This window comes from Eretmochelys imbricata, chromosome 4, assembly GCF_965152235.1.
Source record: "Eretmochelys imbricata isolate rEreImb1 chromosome 4, rEreImb1.hap1, whole genome shotgun sequence".
NCBI lineage: Eukaryota > Metazoa > Chordata > Testudines > Cheloniidae > Eretmochelys > Eretmochelys imbricata.
In genome coordinates, this window is record NC_135575.1 from 30,146,497 (window position 1) to 30,160,458 (window position 13,962).

The window sequence follows — 13,962 nt, forward strand, 5'->3', positions numbered from 1 at the left end:
CCAGGGGTCGGTCCTGGGGCTGGTTTTGTTCAATATCTTCATAAATGATCTGGAGGATGGTGTGGATTGCACTCTCAGCAAATTTGCGGATGATACTAAACTAGGAGGAGTGGTAGATACGCTGGAGGGCAGGGATAGGATACAGAGGGACCTAGACAAATTGGAGGATTGGGCCAAAAGAAATCTGATGAGGTTCAACAAGGACAAGTGCAGGGTCCTGCACTTAGGACGGAAGAATCCCATGCACCGCTACAGACTAGGGACCGAATGGCTAGGCAGCACTTACGCAGAAAAGGACCTAGGGGTTACAGTGGATGAGAAGCTAGATATAAGTCAGCAGTGTGCCCTTGTTGCCAGGAAGGCCAATGGCATTTTGGGATGTATAAGTAGGGGCATAGCGAGCAGATCGAGGGACGTGATCGTTCCCTTCTATTCGACACTGGTGAGGCCTCATCTGGAGTACTGTGTCCAGTTTTGGGCCCCACACTACAAGAACGATGTGGAAAAATTGGGAAGAGTCCAGCGGAGGGCAACAAAAATGATTAGGGGACTGGAACACATGACTTATGAGGAGAGGCTGAGGGAACTGGGATTGTTTAGTTTGCAGAAGAGAAGAATGAGGGGGGATTTGATAGCTGCTTTCAACTACCTGAAAGGGGGTTCCAGAGAGGATGGTTCTAGACTATTCTCAGTGGTAGAAGAGGACAGGACAAGGAGTAATGGTCTCAAGTTGCAGTGGGGGAGATTTAGGTTGGATATTAGGAAAAACTTTTTCACTAGGAGGGTGGTGAAACACTGGAATGAGTTACCTAGGGAGGTGGTGGAATCTCCTTCCTTAGAAGTTTTTAAGGTCAGGCTTGACAAAGCCCTGGCTGGGATGATTTAATTGGGGATTGGTCCTGCTTTGAGCAGAGGGTTGGACTAGATGACCTCCTGAGATCCCTTCCAACCCTGATATTCTATGATTCTATACTGTACCAAATAGATGTGTAACTTACTTAACCCTCATTCACCTTAGAAAAGGTTCCTATATACATATACAACCAAAAAAAAAAAAAAAAAAAAAAACCAGACATTCTAGGATGGGATTTGCAAAAACACCTAAGAGATTCAGAAGCATAAATCACATTGAAAGTCAAGGCTAAATTAGGCTCTTTTGAAACTCCCCCACCCTAAACGCTGGTATAAACAATGCACCTCGTTCAATAAAACTGAAGGCTGGGGGGGGGGGGGCCACTGAAGCAAGCCTATGCAAAATCTTTACAAAGTAGTAATGAGTTTAAGCAATGCACTCTTCAAAAGGATTGTTTTCATTCCACTAGGGTGTGCCCAAGTAGGGAAAAGTTAGCCTGTGTATCCAACAGCATTGTCAAAATAACAAGTCTGACAAGATTCAGAGTAACAGCCGTGTTAGTCTGTATTCGCAAAAAGAAAAGGAGTATTTGTGGCACGTTAGAGACTATCGTATCAGAGAAAGGTGGGCGAGCTTTAACCTGAATTCCTTTCTTGCCCCTTGACATTATTTCACCGTCTATTTTAATAGTGTGTAAGTTATACCAGCATCTGTCTGCTGAACTCCCAATGGCTCTCTCTCTCTAAGGGTGGTATAATTGAGGGTGGAGTGTATTTCTCCTTGACATGGAACATCCCAAGCCAAAAAATGACTACTTTGGCTCTCAGCCCTCCCAATAGGGTTTAAAAAGCACTCATACCCAGATTTACTGATAGATTTCATTTAAAAATGTGGAGGTTTTAATATTACATAAGAACAGCCATACTAGGTCAGACCAAGGATCCACCTTAACTCAGAGGGAATGAACAGAACAGGGCAATTATCGAGTGAGCAACCCCCTATCACCCAGTCCCAGCTTCTGACAGTGAGAAGAACATGTGGAGCATGGGGTTGTGCCCCCGATGGTGTTGGCTAATAGCCATTGATGGTCCTATCCTCCATGAACTTATCTAAATATTTTTTTAGCCTGGTTATACTTCTGGCCTTCACAACATCCTCTGGCAACGCTTTCTACAATTCAATAGACTGTGCATTGTGTGAGGAAGTAATTCCTTGTGTTTAAAACCTGCTGTCTATACATTTCAACAAGTGACCCCTGCTTGCTGTGTAATGCGTAGGGATAAATAACACTTCCCTATTCACTTTCTCCCTACCATTCATGATTGTAGAGACCTCTATCACATCCCCCCTTAGTCACCTCTTTTCCAAGCTGCACATGTCCCAGTCTTTTTAATCTCACCTAATATGGAAGCTGTTCCATGCCCTTAATCACTTTTGTTGCCCTTCTCTGTACTTTTTTCCAATTCTTTCTAATACATCTTGTCTGAGATGCAGTGACCAGAACTGCATGCAGTATTCAAGGTGCGAATGTACCATGGATTTATATAGCAGCATTAGGATATTTTCCGTCTTATTATCTGTCCCTTTCCTAATGCATAGCTAAAAACAACTTTAGGAGACATGCTAGCACTGAAATACGGTATTACCTGTCAACATCAAACATACCAGAAGTCCTGCTTTTGTGCGCATACGTAAACCCACAAAGAGCCCACACCTCAAATCAGAACAACTAACTCTTTGGGAATGAAAATAAAATGATACCCTCCCCACAACTCTCCCAAGTAGTGCTCTTTACTCTAATTATACATGGCTTTGGAAAAGATTACAAAGGACAGCATGAGGGCTACAGAGTGGGAGATGAGCAATCATACTGCACGTGGGGCCATCTGCCCCATATCTAGAGAGGCAACCAGGTCACAGATGAATTCGCATTGGAAGAATCTTTCCAACACACCCTTACATCTCCCACTTCTTGAACATGCCAAAATCTCACAGCTGGAGACAAGCCACTAAAAAGGGGACAGGAGACATGGAGTAGAGTTGATCAAGCAAGTGCTGAAACGGATGAACCCAGAAAGAATACTTACAAAACAAAACCCACTATGTATCAGTTTATTCTTGTAGCACTGTTAGAAGAAAGCCTTTTAGATTAATAAACTCAGATGCAGTATTCTCTCAAGCATTAGTAAGTTTTCTGTACACCATGTCATAGAGATAATCTGTACCTCTAAGTTACCTTCCTCTCAGCTTTCCCATGTAAAGGACATATGTTACATGCATCATGCATGTTTATAAAATAGGAGATGGTTTGAGAACAGTGCTGATGCTCAGAAACCCACCTTAGACCTTCAAGTGACTAACAGAGTCAATATATTAAATTACTGGAAACCGACTATGGTCTAATACGGTATCAGTTTGATATTGCCTGTGTGTGTCTGGGGGCTATATTTTACTTGGGGGGGGGTTGACTCAAATTATCTCACCTTTTTGTGTGTACATGCAGGGCAAGTTATTCTCAACAACTGTAATCAAGATTTTTTTTTAAACTAAATTATAGAAACCTATGCTTTTAAAAACACCGGTTCACCTAGTCATTTATCTCTTTGATTCAGAGGAGGAAAAACCACACTACCCTGCTCCCCATTAATACAGCTGGCCAAGCACAATGCTGTATGGAGACTTTTTCTTCCTGACCATCTTTAGGTTCATATCCCCTTAAGCAAGAAGTTCAACTGCCCTTATTTTATGTTGCACAGCTACCAACGTTATTAACTATCAGAAATGATGCGGCCCTTTAAAAAAGTTTTCTAGAGAATTACAGAAAAGGAAAGACACATGCTGCTCTGAAGGTCAGCCATTCAACTCCCCTAGTTATATTTAGTGTACAACAATAAAAAACTGCAAGTCCTAAAGCAACTGTGTGCGAGAAGCTCAAAAACAGGTTGTAGAACAATGCTGAATGACAGAGGTTTACATGGTGCTTAGAACTGCAGATCTATGGAAACAAAACATGCAACAATGAAAGGAAGCCAATGGTATAATTATAGTGACTGTACAAGCAATTTACTAAAGAGGAAAAAAAATATACAATCCTGCAGCAAGTAACCTAGCATTTAAATGGGAGATGATGGGAGAGGAGTGAAGACAAGTTAACACTAAGCAGTTAAGCCACAAATACACGTAAAAGGAAATAGATGTAATGCTTTGATTCAAATAGTGTCAACCAGGTAAGTCTGCCAAACATTCACCAAATTATCACCTTGTTGAAGAAGAGAACCCCTTTTTAATTTAAGAAGTTGGCTATTTTGAATTAGCATTATTATTAATTTAGCCAGCAAGAAGTAATAGTTGACAATGGCTAGCCAACTGCTTTATAACAATGGCAGGCTTCCACCATTACAGTCATTACAGCTGATCATTATTTTCCATTAAAAAAGCCTTCTACCCCATCCTCACCCCCTAAAAAGTTTAGTCACTCAGCCATTCCACATCAGGCTGAAGTTTGCCGTAAGCCCAGTGAATGTATGGATGTTCCTATAAATTGATCGAAATTGATTAAAGAGCAAATTCTCTCACCTTAGTCCCACAAATTTCAACACTGAGCACTTCTGAAAATCCCACCCATGTGTTATTTCTACATGAAGAATTCAGTTAAGATTGTGCACTTCAGCGCAATGTACCGTTCAATGACATAAATACCGTGCAGAGACACTCCAGTCCCCACCACAAAGACAATCCCATACCACAAATCACTCAGGAATTTAAGGATATCATCAAATCCTTCCCCATTCTCCTCCAACAGGAACTCTACATCCTCATTCCCCACAAACCTGGCCCCAGGACCTTTTACGTGCTTTGCAAGAGACACAAATAAGGGAACCTAGGTAGGCCCATCATATCTGGCTACGGCACGCTTACTAAAGGAATATTGGGAATCACGGAAAGCATCCTCAAACCCCTCACCAGACAAAGGACCAGTCTCCTCCAGGACATAACCGACTGCCACCAGAAACTCCACAACATTAACAACCTCCCGCAGAACACCATCCTTGCCACCATGGATGTCCTTATACACAGACATCCCTCACCATGAGGATATGACTGCCTGCCTCAAAATACCCACCCCAAACTCATCCATTTCATCCTCACTCATAACAACTTTACATTCAATCCAAAAAAATGGGAACAGCCAAAGATATTAGGATGGCTCCCCAATATGACAACTTTCTCATGGCCACCTTAAGGAAGAATTTTTGGGCAAATGCAGCACAAAACCAACAGTATAGCTACATACATCAATGATATTTTCATCCTCTGGACAGACGACCTAAACTCCCACAGATTTCCACCACATCTTCAACCACCACCACCACCCCCCGTACAGCAAACTCTCTCTGGAACATCCCATACCAGCATCAGCTTCCTGGACATCATGGTCAGCATCAGCAATGGAACCCTAAAGAAGACAATGGATCACCACACTTACCTTCACAGAACCAATAACCACCCTGAAACACCAATAAATCCATTATCTACACTACGGCCAGCCACTCTCATACCATAGATCATGCTCTGAGGAGAAAGTCCAGGATACAGATCTTAACATACTTAAAACTGCCTTCACCAAACAAGAGCACTCCTTCAATGAAGTAGATTGCATCATAGAACGGGACCACCCAAATACCACCAGAGAACCTGATTCAATACAGAGAAAAACAAAACCAAAAAACCCGCCTACCACATACCTTTAAGTTGTCACCTACCACCTCATACTGAAACCTATAAGGGGTATCATTAAACAATTAAAACCCGTACTCGATTGGGACCACATCCTGAAAGAAATCTTTCCTTGAACCCCCTTTTCTGGCCTTCAAACAACATCTCCCTCCCCCTCCCCAACCTCATCATCAGAAGCAAGCGCCCCACAGACCAGGACCCACCTACTCAAAATGATAGCACACCCTGCCAGAACAGCAGACAAAACTAGCAGGCGTATCTCCCCACTGCTATGAGGATCAATTCCCCTCCCACCCCCACCTCCGCAAACACCCTTTTAAGATCCATGTGTCCTTCATGCCTATCATAACATGCAGTGTGGCTCATTCAGTGCACTTAAATACTTGTATAACAACTATGTGGGTGAAACAAGACAATCACTACACTCTCAAACAAACTCACATAGAAAAAGACAAATACACCATATCACCCTTGTGTATGTGAAGCAGAACTGGGGTTCAGGTATGCAGAGTAGCAACATGATCACATGGAACTATCCAGCAGAACTTGACAATTCTGTTGGCTTTTCCTTGCTGAGATAAAACAGTTTAGAAGAAAACAGGGAAAAAACTGTGTTTAGATTATAACTTTAAGATGTGGCCTTTATCTAGAAGAAGCTGTGGGAATTAATGTGTCAGGGAAGTCTGAAGTGAAGTGGCCCCCCCCCCAAAAAACACCCTACAACCACCTCCAGAGAAATTTCAAAAAGGGCTCATTTTGATATGGTTTGATATATGACACCAAACATGTATTGGGCCATTAAATGTGTTAAGTTTGGAAACTAGTTTCAAATCATTAATGAGTAAAATGTGGGGAATTTTAATACTGCCTTAGTACAAATCTCAATGCAACCTCAACTATGGAGCTCCGAGGGTACCTCCTTAACACACACAGCATCTAGATTTTGGCAGCAGCTCCTCTGCAAGTTTTTGGCTTTTACTAGAAAAGCTGGTTCTCATGAAAATAACCAGATGTTCTATTTATGTAGTAATCTGTTTAAACAAAACACCAACACATTTCAATGGATGTTTCCATAGTGATACAAATTTTGCCCGAAGTGATTAATCCAGCGTTCCATAACATGTACGGTGAGCCTAGAGTCTGTGCATTATTGTATGTGCAATCAAATGCTTCTTTACACAAGTAACGTAAATATACTATAAACTACTGAGATTCTACACTGGCTACTGTCTGCTAATAACTGGATGGTGTAAATGGCAGGCACCATAAAAAAAAAAAAGAAGTAGCTCATGGGTAATAACTGGATGAACTCTACCCTCTCATTCACTCAGGCTGGAGCAATTGTAAAACTAAGTCAGTAAGCCAGAGAATAGGGTGCTTCACTTGGAGTTGGGAGACAGGTTCTAGTCACAATTCTACCCGACTTCTTATGTGAACTTGGTTAAATTAAAACCTCCTTGTAGATTTGTTTGGGGGTGACAGGGCAGAAACAGTTTCAAACTATTTTTTTTTGGGGGGGGGGGGAGGGAGGAATACAGTTGCTTGTAACAATGTAAGTTACTGTACCCTTGGTACAGTAAGTTACTGTTGACATGCCACAAAATTTGCTATGGTCACTATTCATGCTGGTTAAAATTAATCTAGTTTGGAAGAGCAACCTAGATCTTCCCTGCCAGATGCTCAGCTACCCTTTTTCTACTGTGCAGATATCCATGGCTGTTAATAACTGAATACAATATTCTCATTTCAAGGAAGAAAATTCTCACTCCCACCCACCCCCCTTTTTTGGGGGGGAGGGGTGAAGAAGCAGTAGAGGGGAGCGGATACACACTGACTTAATCTCCAGCTTTTCATGAATGGCTCATTCATTCACAAGCGGAATATCTATTACACCACTAGACAGCCCAGCACCATCCAACTGGCTGAGGCAATGTAACAAACATTTTATACTATTTTACCTACCTAGGTTTTCATATAGTGGCCATCATGCTGGTAACCACGCTCCTGACACGTGCAGTAACGTGAACATACACAGATCTATTGCTTTCCTGCTCTCTAACCCCAGACACTGGGATTTTGGGGAGTGGTATTGTATGAAAGCGGGGCCAAAGGCACTGAAGTTTGTGGTTATTCTGGTCTCTTCTGGTAGCACGTTGTACAATGTAAGCTAGCTGCTGAGAGGGCTTTGTCTCCTGCTCTCAAAAGTCTTGCCCTTGAGCTTGACAGTTCCATTGTTCCAATGGAATGCAGCTGTCATGGGAGGTCATATGGAGGGAGGCTGCCCCTTTCACAACTTGAACCAGTCCCTTGGAGGGCTTTTCAGAGGAGACCAGATTTGGTCTCCTTAAATTTGATTTCTGCATTTTATGGAAGCCACTGAAGGGAGGCACTGGGGTGATGTGCTCTAAGCACAGAAAGGTTGCTGCATAAACAATTAGAAATGTGTAGTGTTTCATTTCAATACACAGTATTGACTGAACATGAGATAGTCTGCAAGGCAAGCATAGGTAGAAATGGGAGCCTTTTTTTTTTCCTTTCTTTTTTCTCTCTCTCTCTTTCTGCACATCCCTGGCTACTGGAGTACGCAGGAGCAATGGAAGAGTCCAATCTATTGCCTCTCTCTCTCTCTCTCTCTCTCTGGCAAAAACTACTGGCCAATTAACAAATGGCTGAGAAAGTCACATGACCACATGGCCGAGAAATAAAGCAGCCTCAGCACAGGCTAACTACAAAATTCACACTGCATCTACCACATCATTTATTTCCACACCTATTTTATAGGATCTGACATCACTTAGAATTTATCATTTGGGTTAAACGATTTCAAAATCCACTTTCCCTCATGAGACACACACTACTCTAGGAAAAATAAACAAGTGGGCAATATCTGATATATTGACTTGACAAAGCAGCACAGAGAAGTTTGCATTGTCACTACCCACACTGTATTTGTTCTGTGGATAAATAAAGGAATTCAGCACCCTAGGCTGTCAATCCATGGCCTTTGACAAGTGTTAGATAAAACTAAAGATTAAGTAGAGAGGGTTACTAATCACCTTAGACTCACTTAGTAACTTTTACTTTAAAACTAAAAATACACACACACAAAATACACAAGTGATTTAGGGAAATGTACCGCAAGACCTAATATTATGGCATTTACCACAAGAAACATGTAGAATAATAATAGCACACAGACCCAAGCACTCACGGAGGAGAAAGCAGTGCAATAAACTGATAATATCTCTTTCACTGAGAGGCTGTGTGGTCTAGCAACGAAGTACACTGAACTAAAATTCAAGAGATAGGGGTTTTATTCCTCGCTTTGCCACTGACACTCTGTGCGATCCCCAATAAGTCACTTCAGTTCTCTGTGCGTCTGTTCCCTCTCCTTCCATCCATTGTCTATTTAGGCTGTTTCTCACTATGAATTTGTACAGTAGCTAGCACAATGCCCTCCCACCCCATCTCCTTTGGGGCCTCTGAAAAATACCCTAATATAAATTATTAATAAACATGGGTTTGAAGCCTGGATAAGAGACCAGATTTTGGTCCATGCTGTCATAAATATAAAGGGAAGGGTAAACCCCTTTGAAATCCCTCCTGGCCAGGGGAAAGCTCCTCTCACCTGTAAAGGGTTAAGAAGCTAAAGGTAACCTCGCTGGCACCTGACCAAAATGACCAATGAGGGGACAAGATACTTTCAAAAGCTGGGAGGAGGGAGAGAAACAAAGGGTCTGTGTCTGTCTGCATGCTGCTTGGCCAGGGATAGACCAGGAATGGAGTCTTAGAACTTTTAGTAAGTAATCTAGCTAGGTATGTGTTAGATTATGATTTCTTTAAATGGCTGAGAAAAGAATTGTGCTGAATAGAATAACTATTTCTGTCTGTGTATCTTTTTTGTAACTTAAGGTTTTGCCTAGAGGGGTTCTCTATGTTTTTGAATCTAATTACCCTGTAAGATATCTACCATCCTGATTTTACAGGGGGGATTTCTTCATTTCTATTTACTTCTATTTTCTATTAAAAGTCTTCTTGTAAAAAACTGAATGTTTTTTCATTGTTCTCAGATCCAAGGGTTTGGGTCTGTGGTCACCTATGCAAATTGGTGAGGCTTTTTATCCAACATTTCCCAGGAAAGGGGGGGGTGCAAGTGTTGGGAGGATTGTTCATTGTTCTTAAGATCCAAGGGTCTGGGTCTGTAGTCACCTAGGCAAATTGGTGAGGCTTTTTACCAAACCTTGTCCAGGAAGTGGGGTGCAGGGTTTTGGGAAGTATTTTGGGGGGAAAGACGCGTCCAAACAGCTCTTCCCCAGTAACCAGTATTAGTTTGGTGGTGGTAGCGGCCATTCCAAGGACCACGGGTGGAATACTTTGTACCTTGGGGAAGTTTTGACCTAAGCTGGTAAAGATAAGCTTAGGAGGTTTTTCATGCAGGTCCCCACATCTGTACCCTAGAGTTCAGAGTGGGGGAGGAACCTTGACACATGCTCTAACAAAAAGAACAGGGGGAAAAAAAAAAAAAAAAATCACTACACAGTTTCAGCGGGTCTTTATTCAGAAGTCAAACAGGATAGGAACAGCATGGGCAACGACGCATTGGGATGGAGATAGAGCTACGATGATGACACTTGAATGGCAGCTGCTCAGGGTTTTGCATTCTTGAGAACTAAACACAAATACAAAGAAAAATTTCATTTCTAACATTTTATGGACTCCAAAGCCTTGGAGAGTGAAAAACTAAAATAAATTAATTACCTTTAACTCTGGAGAAAAGTAAGCCTCATATTTGCTTAAGAGGCTTTGCTGTGTTGCTAATGGCAAATAAATTAAAGCTTTGTATCCTGTTAATTTTCCCCACCACGATTTCCATCAATTATAGTCACAGAACTGTTGTGCAAAAATCCCTATAGCTTAACGGCTCTCAAGCCTTGCCTGCTGCACAGCTGTAAGGCATTTTAAGCACCACTGCAAGCTCTTGGAATGTCTGCAACTCAACACACATCCATGCACATGCACCACACTCACATGCTTGCATTAGCACACAGGCATTCACACGACGGTTGTTACTGTGCTTGCTCTGAGCAAAGCTAAACACCACGCTGTTCACCACCTTTTCACCTTACACCACACTGTGCTAGTCAGCAAGTGCTGGTGCAGCTGCTCCAACAGAGTATATGGTCCTCTTAGCATAGTCCTATAATGCTCCTGCTCAGCCTTCAGTGACACCTAATGGCTGTGTCACCTGTAAAACCATGCAGCTGTTACGTCAACACAGGCACAAGTGCATACAAGGTAGTTCTAGGCTGACCTCTGCTCTGCCCTGTGCTTCCCTCCACCCCAATATTCAAGACATGGAGTCCTTTTACATGCAAATTAAAATTTATTTCAAAGCCTTAGAATTGTTATTATATATTACAAATAAAACTTTCTGAAATTTTACTTCATTATAAAAATGTTTTTAAATATACATATGTTTCTGTAGACCTATTTTAGCACCACTAGGTCTTCAGCTCCTGAGAAATACCAGCCTTAGAGAAAGGACAGTAAACATTATACACAAATACCTTATGGTGACCTGAAGTCTGCATCAGAGTGAGACAATTGCCTCTCCCAGATTCCTGAAAACACAAAAAGTAATATCATTAACAACCAACAATGAAACTTAACGGGATTAACCCATTCCCAGGTACATCCTCTAGTTCTACTTACCTCCCCATGCCTGCCCATAACCCAGTGGGGCTCTTGACTGTCTGTAATTCCCACAGGGCCATCAGTGAAGGAGGTGGGGGAAGAAATTGGCATGATTTTGTGGAGCTACCTGGCTTGGATCTTATCCCTCCAAACTTGGGCCCACACCATTCTGTTCTCAGTACACTGCATGGGATGAGAAGAAGGAGGGGAAAAAGCTATGTCAGCGAAACAGCCAAGAACAACAACAACAACATATCAAGTAAAAGACATATCAATAAAGCGCCTTACCTCCTCGAGCACCGCTTCCCCCCAGGAGCAGTGCTCTTCACAATAACCTCCAGCCCTAGAATCATTCAGGTAGTGGCTTGCAACTCTTCACCATGGCATCTTCAGTGCAAGCAAGAGGGCTTAGCAGAAGCTCCTGAATCTCACAATGTATGCCTGGCTCTTCATGCAGGTCAAAGCATCCATTGGAACAAACCAAGAACAAGAACAGGTGCAGTCATATGTTCTCTATACCATAGGTATTAAGCACTTGCTCCAGGAAACTGCACCAAGACTTGTGCAACAGGCTCTGCAGCACTTTTATCACGTCCTCACACATTACTACATGCAAGCCCCAATGGTAAAATTCTGTAGTACAGGCAAAGCTAAGAGGTCGCTTTTAAATGAGTTGCACAGCACAGTTACAAAGCAGGCCTCTCTCCTGCCCTTCTCCTCCTCTCCCTTTCCGCCCCCCACCACTAGCTGAAGGGTCACAACTGTTTTATTCTCTCCCTAAATGTACTTAATTCTCTTGAAATCTCCACTTTTCTCTCCCGAGATTTACCACTAATTTAATTTCTATTTCCATCTAGTTTCCCTCTCCTACTTACATGCTCAGTCTTCTGACAACATTCTCCATTTCATTATGTCTAATTCACCCACTAACAAATACCACTGTTGTTGCACGCGTTCGGCAAGGACAACGAAAACAGACTAGCCAGCTTCATGTTCATTTGCGTTCAGTTTCTTTAGTAGTGCCTTGAAATGACCCTTTGTACAAGTCATACCCAAATGACCTACTACATTATAAATATTCCTGTTTGATATTTGGAGCATTTTTGTACAAAATGTTGGAAACTTAGTTCATTAGCATAAAATATGTACACCCTTGTCCTGTTTTTTGTTAAAGATATTCTTAAAATTCCAGCCCTTTCCCCTTTTATAGCCTCCTACCTACAAAAGAACAAAGCTTCAGACATGCAGCACCCTCCATGCAATTACTGTTCTCTACTATACCCCAGCATTGGTTTCCTAGGAAACAAGAAAAAAAACCATAAAAATGTCTAGCACATTTAATATGCAAATGAAGTAGGTCACACCAGTCATATTTCACTCACTGCCGTGCAGGATCATTCATGATGATTTGTGGCTTGCATTTGCTGCAGGCAATTAGATTTGGGGCAGTTATGGCAGAAACAATTATCTTCCTCGACAATGCTGTTGCACAGCTTACTGCTGGCTTAGAATAGGTTAAAAGATCAGGTTACGAGTGTGGAAATGGAAGATTGTTTTAATACTAAAATAATATATTAATGACTAATGTTTCTGCTATCTAGCTAGATAGTTATATAACCCCTCATATCTCTGTAGTGTTTGAGAGAAGGGTTACAACACAAATGGTGAAGTACAGCAAATAATAAAAACCCTGATTCTTTTTGTCAAATACCCCATCAAATATTCAGCTCCAGTTCCCACTGTGCTCATCTACTCCGTCTGTAGAATCCATAGGAGCAACTGACTTCTAAAAGCACAGAGGAGGCCAAGTAGTTAGCCCTACTGCAGTGCTCTATCTCAGAGCAAAGCACCAAGGAGTGGAAATGAAAGAGACCAGAATACTCTGAGCAATAAATACCCTCCGATGACCGGGATGTAACATTGCCATCAAATACACAAGCAGTTGCTTATCAGCCTGCATGAAAAATGGAAAGGGGCCAAGTAAGGGCGAGCGGGTTTCAGTCTACAATAAAAAACAAATGTGTCTCCAAATTCTCACAGACTGGTATAAGAGAGGAGTAATTCCACTGACTACAGTGGAGTTACATGGGTGTAAGAGAGGAGAATTGGGCTGTATCAATGCAAGAGATGATTGTTAACTGCTGGTTCTTCATTTTTATACTTGGCCTGAAGTTAGAACAATAGGCCAGGGAGAAAAGCGTAAGTATTTATGCCACAGAGTGCTAATTTAATGTAATACCTGCATCACGGATGTTAAGAGGCATACGACATCAGCTACCAAATCAAGGCACCCTGAGTTCTAAATTCAGTAGCACTGCTGTCAGGAAGGCAAAGAAAAATCCCACAATTAGTCTGTTTTGAAGTTATAGGAGAGAGTGTTTAACACTACAGAGAAGGAGGGGAAAAACCCAAGGTTTTAAAAAGGATACACTCAAATCAGGCTGACAACGTTAACAATCAACCTAAATATACTAGTATAATTTTACATATTAGTTACACGATGTAGTGATGTTCTCTCTCTCTCTGGCTCTGAACTGCTATACAAGTACTGCATTCACTTTGGTGTACACGAATTAGAGAGAGAGAGTAATGACAAAACACTGCAACCATGCTTGGGAGTGGGAATGCAGATTCCCTGAAGCTCAGACTACTTATTGCACTGTTTTTACACCAGACAG

At 41.9% G+C, this 13,962-nt stretch overlaps 1 protein-coding gene across 2 annotated transcripts in view; it reads right to left on the minus strand.

The window, feature by feature from the left end:
• Nucleotides 1-13,962, minus strand: part of TSPAN5 (tetraspanin 5) — a 116,094-nt gene that overhangs the window by 70,006 nt on the left and 32,126 nt on the right. The window contains exons 2-3 of one of the 2 annotated variants that reach the window (XM_077815051.1): nt 11,303-11,467; nt 11,158-11,211 (exon numbers count right to left, since the gene is read on the minus strand). The exons of the other annotated variant lie outside the window; for it this stretch is intronic. Coding sequence (XP_077671177.1) covers nt 11,158-11,211; nt 11,303-11,395 — 147 coding nt within the window. The 5' untranslated portion in view covers nt 11,396-11,467. The remainder of the gene's footprint in view (nt 1-11,157; nt 11,212-11,302; nt 11,468-13,962) is intronic. 2 annotated transcript variants of the gene reach the window in all.